General features: G+C 52.3%; 1 protein-coding gene across 1 annotated transcript in view; it reads left to right on the top strand.

Annotated features, from left to right (window-relative positions):
* Positions 1-18,102, top strand: part of B4GALNT3 (beta-1,4-N-acetyl-galactosaminyltransferase 3) — a 45,130-nt gene that overhangs the window by 4,993 nt on the left and 22,035 nt on the right. The window contains exons 5-13 of the mRNA XM_031936250.1: positions 2,706-2,915; positions 3,009-3,133; positions 7,461-7,627; positions 8,382-8,565; positions 8,717-8,876; positions 9,853-9,930; positions 16,806-16,901; positions 17,349-17,439; positions 17,833-17,938. Of these exons, the coding sequence (XP_031792110.1) occupies positions 2,706-2,915; positions 3,009-3,133; positions 7,461-7,627; positions 8,382-8,565; positions 8,717-8,876; positions 9,853-9,930; positions 16,806-16,901; positions 17,349-17,439; positions 17,833-17,938 (1,217 nt within the window). The remainder of the gene's footprint in view (positions 1-2,705; positions 2,916-3,008; positions 3,134-7,460; positions 7,628-8,381; positions 8,566-8,716; positions 8,877-9,852; positions 9,931-16,805; positions 16,902-17,348; positions 17,440-17,832; positions 17,939-18,102) is intronic.

The raw sequence follows: 18,102 nt of genomic DNA on the forward strand, positions 1-18,102 counted from the left end.
CATTAGCTCATTCTTTCTCAGCCTGCTGATTGCTTACTCCTGACCACCCCTGCACGTCCTCTTTGAAAGACTCCAGGAAGGAAAAGGGTTGCCCCACATCTTCCCTCTGCATGCAGAAGCTCGTCCTCTCCCAGGACAGAAAGACGATTGGAAAAGACAAGCCTAACGGGTTCAGAAAAGTCAGGACTGATCTGAGGATCCTGGAAACGCCTCTGTGGCCATTCGCTAGGTCCATGGGCTCCGGCCGGTCTTAGAAGTCCTGGACCCTCTTACCTCTAGATTTTCCTAAAGCACCCCATTTTATCAAGGATCTTAAGTCAAAATTCCCCTTCACAGGACTGTGTTTGTGGCTGTGATTGTCACAGCACTTACTACTAAATGGGCCCTTAAATGTTGTAGGTGTTAGTTTTATTTTTTTGTAATGATGATGATGATAATGACGATATCTTAGAGGTGATCCCGTGGCCTGGCGAAACCTTCCGTGGCCTCTTCTGATCAAATTCGTGGCCTGGGGAATGGCTATTTACTGAGCCGGGCTGGGTCCAGACGGACTCCACGTTCCCAGAGCAGCGGCAGCAGAAGAGAAAGGACATTTGCCCCCTCTTCCTACCTCCTCTCCTCGTCTGCCCCCTTGGTTTTAGACTTAGTGTTTTTGTTGTTTGTTTGTTTTTGAGATAGAATCTCCCTCTGTCACCCAGGCTGCAGTGTAGTTGTACACTTGTGGCTCACTGCAGCCTCTACCTCCCGGGCTGGAGCCTCCCACCTCAGCCTTCCGAGTAGCTGGGAACACAGGTGCGTGCCACCATGCCCAGCTAGTTTTTTGTTGTTGTTGTTTAGACAGAGTTTTTGCTCTTGTTGCCCAGGCTGGAGTGCAATGGTGCGATCTCGGCTCACCGCAATCTCCACCTCCCGGGTTCAAGTGATTCTCCTGCCTCAGCTTCCCGAGTAGCTGGGATTACAGGCATACACCACCAAGCCCGGCTAATTTTGTATTTTTTTTTTAGTAGCGATGGGGTTTCTCCATGTTGGTCAGGCTGGTCTTGAACTCCTGACCTCAGGTGATCCACCCGCCTCGGCCTCCCAAAGTGCTGGGATTACAGGCATGAGCCACTGTGTCTGGCCTTGTTTTGTTTTTTTAAGAAACGAGGTTTCGTCATGTTGTCCAGGCTGGTTTCGAACTCCAGAGCCCGAGCAATCTTTCACCCTCCGCCTCCCACAGTGCTGGGATTACAGATGTGAGCCACCACACCCGGCTGGTTTTATACTTCAGTGTGGATGTTTGGGCCAAGCAGGGATGTTTGGGTGAGCAGGAAGCACTGATAGCAGGGCAGAAATACCCAGGCAAACACCTGGCATGGGCTCAGATGCCCTCTCTTGGACCCCCTTTAGGTGGCACCCAATGGGGCAGTAGGTATAGTCCCTTGTGCCCGTAGCTTGCGAACCTCAGCCTGCCTGCAGCCACAGCCATTTCAGTAGCTCAGGTGCTAGCTTGGCAGGAAGCTGGGGGAAAGCACAGCTGGCTGTTCTTCGGGTTTCTGGCCCTGGCTTTGAGCATCAGCAGGCTCAGGATGGGGTCAGGAAGAGGCTTATCAGCGCCCCACCCATATCCATCAGCTCATCTACAGGGAGGCCTTAGGATTCCACCTTTCTGCTGCTCCTCACTTGCCCCCCCGCCATGTACACCTGTGCTGCGAGGGCGCGTGAGATGAGGCCGGGGCAGCGTCTGCTTGCAGACACACAGCTGGGTGGCTCGCGTTGAGAAGGAAGAGCTTGGAAGCCGGGAAGAGGGGAGCAGGCCCATGCTCAAATGCGCTCGTGTCCAATTCTCCAGCTGTTTTGGGACTATGGGACAATGTGGTTGGGTCTGCACACTCTCCCTTGCATTTGGGGGGCTTATATGGAGAGAGGTTAGTGGCCAAATGAGAAAGAATATAGGAAAATGGTCTAGGGTGTGTGTGTGTGTGTGTGTGTGTGTGTGTGTGTGAAGTGTGGGTGGTGGGTGAGTAGGAGGTCATTGGAGAGGGGATGGGGAACAGGGGTAGCTGGTGACTCAGTGGGTACCTGACACCAGATGATAATGAGGGTGATCGTGGAGGCAGGCACAAACTCTCAAGCACATTCCATAGAGAGTAGTGGAATTTAGTACCCAGGCTTTTGTCCTACTGGCTCGGTCACCTACGGCCTATGTGACTTTTAGCAAGAATTTTAACCTCTAAGGCTTCCTTTCCTGTAGGTTTATTCTATTAATTTTTAATCTTTAAATGTTTTTAGAGACAGGGTCTCACTCTATTGCCCAGGCTGGAGTGCAGTGGCAATTCACAGGTACGGTCCTAACGCACTACAGCCCGAACTCCTGGGCTCAAGCCATCCTCCCACCTCAGCCTCCTGAGTAGCTGAGAATACAGGTGTGAGCCACTGCACCCAGCGAGGTTTATTATATTGAATAAAACACCTGATGTTTCATTTAATATAAACATAACAGGCCTATATATGTTTATATAAATGCCTAACACCTCAGTGCTAACTATTACTGTTGGATTACTCATAATTTTTCTTGCATCAGGCTCCCTGGGGCATCATAGACTAGAAAGGATAGGTTTAGCCACACACCCTGACTCTGCCATTGGAGCATTGGGTTTGCCTTAGAGACTCCCTCCCAGGTGACAGGCCCCTGGCTTCACCCCTGACTCTCTGTGCCACTTCAGGTGTCTGGTGGGGTTCAGGCCCTGCTGGTTTCTAGCCCTAGCAGCTTTGCCCTGCTGAGGACGTGTGACTGGCCCCGAGTGCTCTCCGAGGACAGTGCCACAGCCTCTGCTTTTCCATCCCAGGATTCAGTGCTGGTTCCTGGCTTCGTGGATCTGTGCCCTGGATGTCATGGCCTCTTGTTCATTCCCTTGACAACCTCCTGCTCTCTGGTGGGAGAAGGGCTCTGTTTTTGTTCAGTTCTTCTGGATTTCATCACCTTTTCTCATTCCAGTTTGAGTGTCCGGTGACAGTTCTCTCTGCAGACCCTGGGGCTTTCTAAGCCAGTCATCTGCGTTCACCCTGGATCTTCGGGTCCTTGGCACGTGGTGGTGTACGTGGAACCAGCCCTCCCAGGCCTCTCCTTCTCCCTCACTTTCCTGGGGCCCTGGTAGGGCCAGGCCTTCCCCTCTTGCATACCCTTGCCCAGGAGCAAGTCTTTTCTAATGGATCCCTGCCCCAAGGCTGGAGTCAGAGCTTCAGAAAGACATTTCTGCGTCTCTGCCTGCAGGTGTTACCCCCCACCCGCTGCTTCCACTTCTTTTTCCGGCTTACTCTCAGCTCCACCTCTCCTGTTGGCGTTCATGAGTTGCCTCCAGGTTCCCTACTGATACGGAGCGCTTGCCTGTGGCTGGGGTTGGGGTTAACCCTTTTGCTCCCCTTGTGATGGACTTGCACCATCCACCGGGTTGAGCAGTCTACACCCAGTCACTTCTGTAGGCGGCAAAGTTCATTTCCACATGAGCAAGCAATAAGACGTGGGAGTGATGGGTGAGGTTTGGGGCCGATGATGTTACTCCCAGCGTAGATCACAGACAATTCGAACAGATTCTGGAGGTATATGTTGGGCTCCCCCTTGTCATTTACCATGAAGTGACGTGTGTGCACGTGGGAACGTTATCTGCACCTTTACGCAGTGAAGTCAAACTCTTCGCATAGTGCCTTGCGTATAATAAGTGCTCGGTAAAGGTTAGCTGCTATTAATATTGCCATTATCACAACTACTTAGGAGCAAAAGCAATACATCTTGCCACGTACCTTGTAAAATGCCCTGTGGGGCATTAGTAGGAGTTTGAGCATTGCTATGTGTTAGGCTGGCTTAGGGGAGATTTTCCCGTCATGGGCCGTGGCTCTGGCGTGTTGTGGCTCAGCTAGTTGGTGCCGGGTCTTTATTAACATGAGAACTTAATCTGAATGTTTCGCCTGCTAAGTTGAAAGTGCTTTGAAATGTTTTAGCCCTGCAGTGGAGTTGGGAGGCTCAGGCCTGCAGTCCCAGCACGGAATCTGTAACACCAATGCCAGCCTGGGCAGCGACAGATTCCCTTTCTCTTGGGTGTGAATCAGACCAGGCGTCAGGAGAAATAATTGTGAGTTCCAGATCTGCAGCAGCATGACTAATAATGCAAGTAATAAGCTGCCGTGTGTTAAGGGCTGATGATGTTCCTGGTAATAAATCCTTCCCATGGATTATCCTGGTCACTGTGTGGCCTTGAGCTGATGACTTGGCTTTTCTGTTTCTGTTTCTTCATCTCGAAAATGGAGATGACGACACCTAACAGGGAGGTTGAGAAGAGCTCATGAAATAACGTCTGTGAGAGCCTTAGAAAAAAGCCAAAAGCACAAAGGGATATATGCATGCCATATTTTTACCAGTGAGAAAGATGGTAATCTTCAGGCCTTTGAAGAGTCTGCATTGCACAGAGGAGGGATGTTGGCAAAGCTCCGGCTGATGGTGAATTTGATAGCCCAGCTTTGTGAGGGCAGAATATGAGGCCCACGGTGGTGCTTTATCTGTCACCTGAGATTGGGGTGTCTGTCTCCTGGCACAAATGTGTCACCTGTTGTAGCAGAAACAGGCCCTGGCAGCTGGCGCTCTGGGAGGAGAGGTCTGGCTAGGAGCAGGAGGAGTTCGCTTCCCAGAGGGCAAGTGACAAATGTCAGTAGTTAAATCAGCACATTTTTCAGCTCCACGTTCCCCCAGGGGGGCTAAGCAATGCTTGGTTATTCACTGGCAGGATTAACACAGAGGCAAGGATACGGGAAGAGGAGATATCCCAATGCACCGCACGGCTCCTGACACCTGAGATGCACTAAGTGAATATTTGTGGGGGATGAGGGACGGTGGGGGGCAAAGAGCAACACTGTGAAACAAAGAGGCGGTGTTACCTATTTCCCTGCTGCCACTCCTGGCCCACTGCCTACTGCTCTTGTCAGTAAGCATGGAGAAAGCTGAGCGCGGTGGCTCACACCTGTAATCCCAGCACTCTGGGAGGCTGAAGTGGGAGGAGATCCCAGGAGTTCAAGACCAACCTGGACAACATAAAAAGACCCCATCTCTAAAATTTTTTTAAAAATTAAACAAGTATGGCGGCATGCACCTGTAGTCCTTCCTACTCAGGAGGCTAAGGTGGGAGGATTACTTGAGCTTAGGAGGTCGAGGCTGCAGTAAGCTATGATTGTACCACTGCATTCCAGCCTGGGTAATCCTGTCTCTTAAAAAAAGAAAAATAAGAAAAAAAGAAGCATAGAGAGAAAAGAGTCAGAGAAATATTGAATTTTTTAAAGCAGTTGAAACTCATATCTTCTGACTCTTAAATCCAAAACCTCAAACTTGGAAATTTTTAGGACGAAAACATTTATTGGGTCTAGACCCCAGGCTAGGTCTGGCCCACATAATTTAATCTCCATAGCAGTCCCTGTGGGGCAGGTATTTTTATTTCCACCATTCAGATGAAGAAACCAGGGCCAGAGAAGTTAAATTACTTGTTCAAGCAGTCACAGTTAATGAGTGGTAGATATACAATTAGATCTTTTATTTTATTTTATTTTATTTTTGTTTAAAAAAGGGGGGGTCTTGTTATGTTGCCCATATGTTGCTAGTCTCAATCTCCTGGGCTCAAGTGATCCTGATGCCTTGGCCTCCCAAAGTGCTGGGATTCCAGGCATGAGCCACCACGCTAGGCCACGATTAGATCTTTCTGACTCAGAAGGCTTGCTTGTCTTCCTACTACATCATGAGGCCTGCAAAGGAATTTTCCTACCTCTTAAATTAGTGAGGGTTGGGCTGTTGACTATCCCAAGTTTTAGGTATCTCACAGCCACCTAGACTCACCTGTTACCCAGGGGCAAGACCTGACTGGGTTTAACTTCACCGAATTTCCTACCTGTAATCCACTCACCTCCCTAAATGGATTTGTCTTTGGTCACTGAGAGAGCCGCCTCTTACCTTCTGTTAAAGAGAAATAGAACTGCACACTAGTTACCGGTCGTGAAGATGGATTTTATTTAGTACTGCTGCAACACGGGAGAGAGGCTTCAGGACAGAACTGAGCTCACCTCTGAAATCAGCAGCAATGACTGGGGATTTATTGCCAGCCAGCAGAGTTGAGGGGTCAGTGGTTGGAAAACGACTGAGACATCAAGAATGGAGGGATTCTTGCTGAATTGGCCTAATGGGACGCTTGCTAACGGCAAGGGTGGGAGATGAGAAGCTTGGTCAGATGTCAGGGTCGGGGGTTCTGCTAAACTGCCCTTGCAGAATTCTTGCTGGAAACTGGACTAGGCAGGCCCAGGACAGGGCCCAAGGATGAGGTCGCATAAAAAAGAGTGCTCAGAGGAGCATCTAAGGTTTGGTCAAGGGGAGAGTCTTTGTCACTTCCCAGCAGACGCCAGGACAAAGGCAGCTGAAGACTCACAATGCTAGCTGATTGTAGGGGTAAGTCATCTCCCCTTGGTATGACTTCCCACAGTCAAGGACTTTGGCTGAGCTGAAGACTTTCTTGGAGAGGGAATGTGCACCTGAGATGCACTGTAACTCCCACTGACGGGGCAGGCAGCATTTTGTGGGTGTTTCCCCACAAGCTTCTCTTGAGTAAGAAGCTTTTAGTCATAAGAGTGAAGATGACCCAGTCATTCAGATGCAGGAGCAAGGCAGGGCCCGTCCTCCCCTTCCCCACAGTGTAACTCATGTGTCACCCAGGCACACCTGAACCCACAACTGCTAGCCAGCAGCTCCCCGGGGCTGGGAGGGGATGAGCTCTTGCTTTAGCTCATGTGTGTGGGTTGGGATTAGCAGATGAACAAGCAGTTTTCCCCTGAGCTCATCCGGAAATGGAGGGTAGAGTCTGGGAGCATTCTTTCCCTTTGTCCCTCACTCCTCGTATTTTCACATCACTTCAGTGGCCCCAGCATCCTGCTTCCCCAGAACACACCCCTGCCCTGAACTTGCCCGACTTCTTCCTGCCAGCTGGACCGGCCTGGAAACAGGAGAGACCTTGATGACAGAGGGATAAAGCTGCAGAAGTCCCTGTAACCATAACATGAGTGGAGGGTTAACATCTGCAGAAACCCAAAGACAGATTCCCCGCTGAGGCCTCTGCGCCGGCACTCCTCAAAGTCTATGCCAGGAAGGACCCACAGGAGAAAATGTGGGCAGAATGAGAAAAGCTGGGCCTGGGAGACAGAGGAGCTCTCTGTTCTAATCCTGGCTGCAGAACAACGAGCTCCATGGCTTTAAACTCAGAGCGCTGTGTCCCCATCTGTAAAATGGGGTGATGGAGCTGGCCTCTCAGGAGATTCTTAGAAGGTTCAGATGAAATCACGCCTGTGAGACACTCAGTAAGCACGAAAGGGCCCACACAAAGCATAACCATGTAAGAAAAGCACTCACCCCACACCTGCCTGCCAGCGTGCAGCCCCCGTTCCCACCCTCTCCCCAGGCTGTTACGTAAACACTCGTGCACAGCGTGGGTGGCCACCTTCGGTGAGGCCCGTATTTGTGGGCGGTGCTCTGTGTTCTGTGTCCGCGTGGCTGGCTGTGTCTCTGCTGGCGCTCACGTAGGGGTTCCTGTGATACTTCTGCCTACCGTCAACTCTTGGCTCCCAGGTATCGGGGACTGTCAGGCTAATTCCTTCCAAGCAGTGCTCACCACAGCATCCTGGGGGCATTGTGGTGAAGCTGCTGGAGGGAAAGGGGAGGCTCAGTGGAAATCCACCTGCACGCTGGGGTCCTAGTCTTAGCCTTGCCACTACTAGCTGAGTGCTCCTTGGTCAGCCATTGGACCAGTCTGGGTCCCATTTTTCTCACTCAAAGAGAGGACGAGGTGATCTCGAAAGCCTCTTCCAGCTTTCAGTGGTCCATGGTTCTGGTTTGCGACTAACAGTAGTTTGGTTCTGCTTATTCAAAGCCCAGCAATCTCCTTTCAGATGGGAGTCCCAGCCTTTGGGAGTGTCAGCAGTGGCCGGCCGCCGGGCTGATGCTCCCCGGCCCTCACCCTGGCGCAGCCCCTTGCCTCCTGACTTGTTGTGAACGCGTGTGCACCCCCCAGTTTCCTGTTCCCTCCCTCCCTCTCGCCATGGTTTGACTTTTTGCCTTCCCAGATGTGTGTAAGCCAACCTGGCCCAGCGCCTTCAGGGCACAGACAGCATCAGCCACACGCAGCCTCCCGATGGCGCCAGTAGTAGCAGGGCCTCTAATCTTGTGCCTCCAGTGGTTTATAAATTTGTTTGACAGACACCGTATCCCAGGCCCACCCCTTCCTGCCTCTCTCAGGTCTGGCTCCATCCGGCAACCCAGTGATCAATGGTAGAGATCCCCACCCGTTAGTAACCCCCTGCTGCTCCCTGGGCTCGGGGCACAGGAGCTGAGCAGGAAGGGAAGAGTGGACCGCCTGTCACGACCATCTCTCCACAGCAGCTCTTGGGAGAAATTGGCCTCCAGAGGCAGCCGGGGGAGAACGAGCTGGTAGTGGGAGGCCCGTGGTCCATGCTCACCCGGACTGGCTCCTTCTCTGGTTTCTGGAAGGCGGTGTCTGCTGATGGGATGTAAGCTCATCTCCTCTCTCTGCCCTTTAGACCTTGGCCAGTCTGCAGCTATCTCGTGCCCCCAGCCCCGCCCTCTCCCCCCCACCCTCTGAAGAGACGTGAGAAGCACGAGGGAAGAGGAATGCCTCCATTAAGCTTCCAAATCGTTTAGATGTATGAGGTTTCCGGATCACACTGACCTGAGGGCTGCTCTCTTCCCTTCCACAGGATATGGCAGCTGGAGAGAACTGGCCAAGGCTCTGGCCAGCAGGAACATTCCAGCTGTGGATCCACACCTCCAGTTCTACCATCCCCAGAGGCTGAACCTCGAGGTAGGTGGCCGGCCAGTCCGCTGTCCCTGCCGGTGCCTGAACAAGGGTCCTCAGGTACTCTGCCCAGTTGCCTTAAGGGTAACCCCCGCTACCCTGGGAGGAGAGGCAGAGGAGAAACAGCCCCCAGCATCCTAGTCTGGCCTCGGGACCTCCTAGCTGAGCCATAGAGATGTCCATCCAGCTCCTGAAAGCCTGGGGCTGCCACTGGGCCTGGCATTCTGGAGTCTGCCCTTGTCCCCTAGTTCAGTTTGCCCACGCCAGAACCACTCCGGGCCTGTGACCTCCATCACCAGTGGCATGTGGTGCCTCTCACCCAGGTGAGGGCTGGGCTGTGCTGTGCTTGCTGCTGAGATCAGAGGCGACGAGGTGGATGGACACCCCGCCCTGCCCTTAGCTGGGATATGTATAGACTTGTAGTGAAACATTTCCCTGTAGTGTTTCTTGAGCCGACGATCCCTAAGGAGGCAGATGAGAGAAACTGGGGTCTAATTCAGTCAGGAGCCCCAAGGCTGAGCCTAGAACAGGCATGTATCCCAGAGCTGGACCGCTGCCAAACTGAGCCTGTGGACCTGCATGATAGGGAGGGTTTGGGGGTGTCCCCGAGGGGCTCCCCCTTGTTGGAACCCAAATCTAGAGAACTGGGGGATAAGAAGGAAGAGGGAGCCAAGGTCCCTGCCCTCAAGAGGTCCTGGCCGAATGAGGGTAAACTTTTTTCCCATGTGGGGAAGACAGAAAATTCAGAAACGTGAAGGAACCTGAGGAACATGCATTGATGAAACTACGGAGACGTATTCCCAGGGACACGGTGTGAATGGCAGACGGCAGCATGCTCTGAGCCGACACCCCCTGGGAGCAGGCACTGTGCCTCCTGGCCCTCTGCCTCCCCACGGGCACTTCCAAGGGGCCTGAACCCTGTCCTGCCCGCGGTTCCTCGTCCTAATGTTCCTACCAAGTTCATTCTTCATTCTTCCACTAGGACCATGAAATTGACCAAGGTGGGAGCAGTAACAGCAGCTACTTGAAGTGGAACAAGCCTGTCCCCTGGCTGTCAGAGGTGAGGGAATTTTTACTGTACCTGCTCTGAGAGAGCTAAACATAATTTTTACAGATAATTCTAGAGATCACGGAAAACTTTCTACTAGTGAATTTAAAACATTTTTAAATTATTTATGTAGTTAGTTTTTTGTTGCTGTTGTTTTTAGAGAAGGGGTCTCACTATGTTGGCCAGGCTAGTCTCCAACTCCTGGGCTCAAGCAATCCTCCAGCTTCAGCCTCCTGACGAGCTGGGATTACAGGTGGGCATGACTGCACCCAGCTTAGCGGTTTCATGAAAATTTTTCACTCCAAGCGTTCCAGGTTGATTCGATTTCTCTCTTTAGAGAAGGAACGCTTACATTTGCCGAAGGCCTACTGCGTGGCAGGTTTTGTGGATCATCTCATCGCAGCTTTGCGGCCCTGTGAAACAGTGTCATTATCCGCAATTTATAGGTGGGAAAACAAGGCTCACGAAAGCGAAAAGACTTTTATGGCCACGCCAGTCCCCAGTCCTCAAGATAAGCGTCCCAAACTGTCTTTCTTGGGCCACTATCTTAAATCCCATAAGATATTCCATGAAGAAAAGAGTCCATTGTTAAATACGTTTTTAAAACTGTAATATACTACCTTGCCTTCCTGGAAATGTGCATTAGCATATGAAAGAGTATGGGAAGCTCTGCAGCCATCTGTTTAACTTGGTTTAGCTCAGCATGTCTCAGACTGAATTGCTTTTTTCCATGAAATGCCTGTTGCACTCTCTGAAGCTAGTGCCCCAGGTTTCATAGAAACGCAGCCTTACAAGGAACATGCACTGGGAAACTCTGCTTTGGAAAACTTGTACAGGAAGCAGTTCCATGTGAATAAAAGTTATCAGAGCCATCATACTACTTTTCATTTTTATAGGCTTTGATAGATGGTGTTTCTTCTTTTCGTTTTGTATTTTTTAGAGACAGGGTCTTGCTCTGCTTCCCAGGCTGGAGTGTACAGTCACAGTGGCACAATCATAGTTCACTGCACCTTGAACTCCTGAGTAGCCAGGACTACAGGGGCGTACCACCATTGCCTGGCTAATTTTTTAACATATTTTTTGTAGAGACAGGGTCCCACTCTATTGCCCAGGCTGATCTCAAACTCATGGCCTCAAGTGATCCTCCTGCCTTGGCCTCCCACAGTGCTGAGATTACAGGCGTGAGCTACCAGGCTTGGCCCCAGATTCTTTTTCTTTTGGTGAAGAAACTGAGGCTCGGAAGTTAATTAACATACATGAGATCACCTTGAGTAAATAAATCCTTATGCCAAGATTTCCAAGTAGCATGGTGCTTTGGGGATGAAAATTTTAAATTTGAGTTTCCTATTTTACAACTTGTTTAGAACCCAGTGTCTTTAGTCTCGAGGCCCTGCAGACACAGGTTACTTTTCTCGGCTGGGTGGTGCTGGCTAGCTTATTGTCTTTATCCATACCTCATAGATTGAGCTCTTCATTCAGCCTGGGTGGTTTTATTTCCAATCCACCCACTTGCTCTGGGGCAAGAGTGAAGGAGGCGGTATTGTACTGAATGTGATGTTAGTTGTCCACACTGTGAAACTGCCTCCTTTTAAAGCCCTGGGAGAGGATGGATTACAATGCTGGCACCTGCTCTAGATGACATCACCAGGTAATTATGCCCCGCCCTACCTGGAGATAGTACTTTGAAAAGAACTTGCCTTACAGATCATTTGGTCTGGTGATCCAGCCTACTCTCTTTTTAATGATAGCTTGGATCCTTTTTCTGTTTGTTTTTTTGGGGGGGATGGAGTCTTGCTTTGTCACCCAGGCTGGATGCAGTGGCGCCATCTCAGCTCACTGCAAGCTCTGCCAGGTTCACGTCATTCTCCTGCCTCAGCCTCCCGAGTAGCTGGGACTACAGGCGCCCGCCACCACGCCAGGCTAATATTTTTTGTAGTTTTAGTAGAGACGGGGTTTCACCGTGTTAGCCAGGATGGTCTTGATCTCCTGACCTCATGATCCACCCGCCTTAATAACTAATTTCTCCACTTGTTTTTGCTAATCGAGAACATATGTATAAACATATAATGAAACAAAAACAGTGAACAAATAGTAAATAGTGATCAAAATTGGGCTGGGCTTGGTGGCTCAAGCCTGGAATCCTAGAACTTCGGGAAGTCAAGGTGGGAGGGTTGCTTGAGCCCAGGAGTTCCAGACCAGCCTGGGCAACATGGTGAGACCTTGTCTCTACAAATAATAATAAAAACATAGCTAGCCGTGGTGATGCACGCCTGTGTTCCCAGCTACTTAGGGGGCTGAGGTGGGTGGATTGCTTGAGCGTAGGCAGTTAAGGCTGCAGTGAGCCGAGATTGTGCCACTGCACTCCAGCCTGAGTACAGCGTGAGACCCCCGTCTCAAAAAAAAAAAAAAAAGAAGAAATATTGGCTATTTTAGTAAGTGTGTATGGCCTTTTGGTGATAAATGACTGATTTCCATTTTTAAATACTAAAAATAGCTTACAAAATCATCATTACAGTCTTCATGGATGTTCAGGGATTCACTGATCCAATCCTTTTATTTTATCAATGAGGAGAATAAGGAAGGAAGGCCCTGGAGAGGCCAAACAACACAGCAATCACACAGCTGCATAATGGTGCCAACTGGCTTCCAGCCCAGCCTTGCGGTCTCTCCACATCGTGGGGACTTCGGTTCCCATCCCTTTGCCTGTCCTGGGCCAGCAGGAAGTTCCCAGGTTAATAATCCAGGTCCTTTATTGAGCATCTACTGGTGTCCAGGAGCTGTCAGGTTGTTCTGCTATCCCTGTTCCAGATAATGGCCCAGAGAGGTCAGCTCAGGGTCACAGAGTTAGTGCAGGGCCCTGCTGTAAAGGTGAGCAAGGGCAGGAGATGAGGAAGATGACAATGGCCTCCTCTTTCATTGTTTCCCTGCCCCGGGCTTTGGCTGGCAGCCCAGGGTCTCTGAGGCCAGAAGTCACTCTGGAGACTCAGCAGCCTCAGACGTTTGACTTGGTGCACCAGAGGCCGACTGATCAGATGGATGGCTGGGGGCCTGGGCTTCAGGGAGTGACTGTCTCAAAACTTACTCACCCCGACACGGATCCCAAGACACTCATTAACAAACCCCAGTGACAGTCTGTTCGTGTATTGGTAAATCCACTCACCACAATGCTGTGTCTGCCAGCCAGGCCACTCCCAAAACCCAAAATAGTTACAAGAAAGAAATTTGGTGAGTACAAAGTCAGATCAAAGCAAGTGAGATCAGAGTTTTCATGGGCTGTTCACACAGGCTTTGAGAAGGCAGTGTCTCTCTTTTGTGGACAGAGCTGTGACACAGACAGACTCCTTCCTGTTCTCAGCCTTTCCTTTTATTTATTTATTTATTTATTTATTTATTTATTTTAAAAAAACAGCTTTATGGAACTGTAATTCACATACCGTACATTTCACCCATTTAAAGTGTACAATTCAAGGCTGGGTGTGGTGGCTCACACCTGTAATGCCAGCACTTTGGGAGGCCAAGACGAGAGGATCGCTTGAGGCCAGAAGTTTGAGACCACCTTGGACAACATAGGGAGACCCCATTTCTACTAAATAAAAAAATTAGCCAGGTGTAGTGCCGTGCACCTGTAGTTACAGCTACTTGGGCAACTGAGGAGAAAGGACTGCTTGAGGCCAGGAGTTTGAGGCTGCAGAGAACCGTGATTGTGCCACTACACTCCAGCCCGGGCAATGGAGTGAGGCCCTGACCTTAAAAATAAAATAAAATAAGAAAAATTAAATTAAAATAAAATAATATAAAATGAAATGTAAAATAAAATAAAATAAAATAGATGGAGTACCTCGAAACTCTGAACAGGACATAGGAGTTCCTGGTGTGCAGGAACTGGTGACCCAATCACCCTGCTGTGTTCCTCTGGGGGAGGCCCCACTGCCCCGTGAGTTAAAACTGAACCACTAGCCAGGTATGCTTGGTCTTGCGAGTTTGCCTCTGGTTGAGTAGCAGAGGGTAGAGCGGAAGCAGGGGGTCAGTCAGTGCCCACGTCCTGTGAGGGGCTTCCGAGTGCTCCCGGAGGAGGCTGACGGCTCCTGCCTTCATGCCCCTCTGAACCTCATACCTCTGCCAGAGCCCCTGGCGCAGGTGACAACCTTTTTACGTGTCTGCCTCCTTTGAGGACCACCTCTCTTTCTTCTTGAAGGGGTACAGAGCAGACACTCAGTGCTTGTAGAATGGAGGAACATACTGTTCTGGGCTTAGCTCCTCCAAGCCTTGTTCATTTAAATAATTAGGATGTGCAGGGAACACCCGGGAGGGAGCTGTTCCTTCTGCCTGGGGACGTCATAGCAGGCCTCAGGGAGAACTACTTGAGAACTTTGAAGGATGAGCAGGAGTTTGCCACGTAAGGCAGAAATGAATGGCCCTTCCGATCAGGAAATCGCATTTGTAAAAGCATGGAGAAGTGAAACAGCAGGACGATTCTGGCAAAGACAGGGGTTTGGTGTGGGTGGAGCAAAGGTGTGCGACAGGGAGCGGTGTGAGGTGAGGCGGAAAAGGAAGGTCAGACTCCGTGTGCTGGGCGAGGCTCTGTGCTGAAGCCTTCTGGGAAGCTTCGGAGGTTTTAAGTAGCAGAGTGACTTGGTCAGATCCGAGCTTTAGAACGACCGTTTTGGAGGCAGTGAGGACTCCGTGTGGGGGAGAAGCTGAGATCCAGCTGGAGGGTCTGCGGCGGCCCAGTGAGGGCCCGGCAGGGGCAGTGGATATTCCTGTGTGACCCACACCCCTGCATGATGCCCTCCCCTTTCCCAAGGGTTACTTGCTGTGTGTCCTTGGGGAGTCATTTTACCTCTCTGAGCTTCAACGTCCTCACCCTTAAAATGACAGGGTTCCAACAGATACCTTCTCCTGTACTTCGAACTGTGGAAGTTTCAAAACCACCATTGGCCATAGACATGCTCTGGCGCTTGGAGTGACCAGTGCCCCTCCCTGGGCCTTAGTCACTGCTGGACAATGGAGCGAGTGGGCAGAGGGCAGGGCTGGTGTGCTGGAGTCCCACGTCCCCGCCAGATACAAAGCCTCCAAAACTCAGAGGGACACAAATCTTTGGGGGGCGGTGGGGTTCTCATCCCAGGTCCAGGGAGGAAGAGGGTGCCCACTGGCCCCTCAGAGACCCCCACCTACAGCCTGAGAGTGGGTGAAGCGTGGTTTGAGGGCTGGCCTAATGCTGCGTCAGGGCCTGGGCTTAGTGCAGGTAGCTCCTCTTCCCGCACTCCCACCCCGTCTGCCTGGGGCCGCCTGCGGCATCTGATGATCTTGTTGCTCAGGCAAGAAAGACCCTGAGGCTGAGGCAGGAGCCGGCCAGCCAGTGCCTCCCTCTGCCCCTCCTCTCCCTGCCCAGTCCCCCATGGCCTCTGGCCTCCAGGCTGAACACAACAGGCTTCTCTGGTAGCATGCCATCCCTCCTGGGATCCGTATCTGCTAGGGAGGGGCAGAAGGAAGCCTTTGGAGGAGACAGCTGAGTCTTATAAACTGGACTTGAAGATTTTCCCCTGAAGTAGCACAATGTCCCCATTCTTTCCTTCCTCGAAGCCTTAACCCACCACCCACCTACCCAGCCCACATTCCCGCTCCCACCCGTTCCAGTCCCCCACTTCGGTTTCTGTGAGTGACGGCTGCTTCCCAAGGCCCACATTCCTAGCACTGAGCAGGCCCGTGTGCCCCATTAGCGCCACACGGATGGAGGGCAGGGAGAGACAGGCTCTCCTGTGTCTTTCTGGATCCAGCGCTGGGGCAGTGTTCCCCGGAGGCTGCGCCCACCCTCCCAGCCGCACCTGGGACCGTGGGCACTCCTGTTGAGGAGTTACCCCCGCCCCACTCCCCTCCCCGCCTGCCCGTCCTCCTCCTACAGATCTCTTGCTGAACTTGCGCCACTTCTTCCTATGTGGGTGTCCCCTCATAGCTCCGAAGGGCAGTCCAGATTTTGCTATCTGGTGGGCATGGCAAGGAAGCCAGGGCAGGCTGCTAGTAAGGAGTCATCGGGCCCCACCTCCCGCAACCTGGACAGAAGCCTTGGGGGAGGGGAGGACATGGGATGATCCGAGGCCCACCGTCAGGAGGATTGGCACAAAGTCCCCATGCTTCCCCTCTCCTCTCAAATTTCCAGCCCGCCACCCACTCAGAGTGCTGGATCCTGCCTTAGCCCTTTCTGGGAAGGGGGCCTTCTGCTCTGGACCTCCAAGCCCGGTCCTACAGAGGAGAGAGGAGACCCCACGCGACCGGCACTGTCCCGAGGCTGTCCCAGGAACGGCTTGCTCAGAATGAGTCTTGGAGGCCTCCGAGAGCTGTGGGAGACCGGGATGCTGGCAAGCCCAGATGGGCCCCAGCTCCCTCCTGCAGTGCCTCCCAGCTGCTTCCCAGGGGGAGCCAGAAGCCTGGAGACCACTGGGTAGATAAGGTTTCCCAGGCAGACAGCTGTGGAGCTTCCCTCTCCTCAGGAATCAGGGACGGGGAGGGGAGCAGAGCAAGTCTCTCCTGAAACCCCAGCAGGCTCCTCCCAGTTCCCTGTCCTCTCCGCTGTTCTCTCAGAACCGCTGCCCCCCTTGCCTGAGGAATGAAAACCAGCCCCCTTCCTGCACGGGAGGACCAGGGAGAGAATGTGCGTGTGGGTGCACGGCCAGAGCAGACCTTGTCCTCCAGGCCAGGCCGTGGGGTGAACGTCAGCACCAGCTTCCTGAAAGAAGTGCTGGGTGCTGGGCTAGGAATGGGATAGAGTGGGCCGGACCCGCACAGTGAGAGGAGCACGGGCCCCTCTCTGCCCAGCCTCCTGGAGCTGAGGAGCTGGGGCGGGCACGGGGTGCTCCCACTCACTCACCACTTGTGCCTCCACCCTGCAGTTCCGGGGCCGTGCCAACCTGCACGTGTTTGAGGACTGGTGTGGCAGCTCTATCCAGCAGCTCAGGAGGAACCTGCATTTCCCGCTGTACCCCCACGTGAGTGCCTGAGGCTGCCGTGCCCACCTCCCTCCACACCTGCCTCCTCGGCCCACTTCTGTCTCGCATCTTTCCTTGCTGCTTTTCTGGTCCGTATTTTCTCCTTTATCTTTTGAGCTCTCTCTTTGTCTGCCCATAATGGTTCCCTTGTTTCCTTCCTAGGGGTTCTTTCAGTTTCATCTTCTGCGTCATTTCCGTTTCAGACTCTCTGGCTCACATTATAGTATACCCAGGGCCACCATGTGCAGTTGTGCTGGTTGTGCACTGTACAAGTCTCCTGGACAAAGTGGCAAATGGGAGCTGAAACTGAGCCTGCACTCCACTCACCAAGCCACAGCCCTGGTCCCTCCTGTCATAGTCCCCTCCTAGTCTTCCCACCAACCCTGGGTGGAGCGATTTCCTCTTCCCTCTTCTGGGTAACTGTTTCCTTCCCCTTTCTTGGCGTAGATTCGCACAACCCTGAGGAAGCTGGCCGTGTCCCCCAGATGGACCAACTATGGCCTCCGCATCTTTGGCTACCTGCACCCTTTCACTGACGGTGAGGCCAGCCCAAAACCCATCCTTCTCCCTGCTCTAGAGTTCTGCATGGGACCCAAAGAACACAACACAAGGCTACGGGTAGACGGGACTCACTTGCTGTCAGTCCACCCTCAGGGAGAGGGGAAACTGAGTCACACTAAGGTGTTGTCCAACTCCCACAGGCTGCTGCTTCGCTCCCTGGTTTGTAGCCTGGAACCAGCTCATCTCTCTATATAAGTCTTTTCCATCTTCACACTGTCTCCCAGGATGTAGAGACCCCCACTTAACAGAGGGGGAAGCCACAGCATCCAGCCCCGAAGGGAATTTAATTGCTAAGACACTCAAAATAGCCTCCAGCTTTTTATGCTGATGCCCTCCTTGCCCTCATCTGGAAACTCTCCCCGCTGCCCAGGGAAAATCCAGTTTGCCATTGCTGCCGATGACAACGCGGAGTTCTGGCTGAGCCTCGATGACCAGGTCTCAGGCCTCCAGCTGCTGGCCAGTGTGGGCAAGGTAGGGCCAGCTCAGCCCCGGGCCCTCCCATCTGTTCCTGGAGCCTGTTCATTGAGTCCGCCAGCAGCCGCTCATTACCGTCGCATCTCTGGTGTGACAGCAGGGAAGAAGGGGTGGAAAAGAAGTCTCCTCCCTCACCTCACCCCTACCCCTCTACGAAGGGATAAAC

This window comes from Piliocolobus tephrosceles, chromosome 10 (genome assembly GCF_002776525.5).
Source record: "Piliocolobus tephrosceles isolate RC106 chromosome 10, ASM277652v3, whole genome shotgun sequence".
Taxonomy (NCBI): Eukaryota; Metazoa; Chordata; class Mammalia; order Primates; family Cercopithecidae; genus Piliocolobus; species Piliocolobus tephrosceles.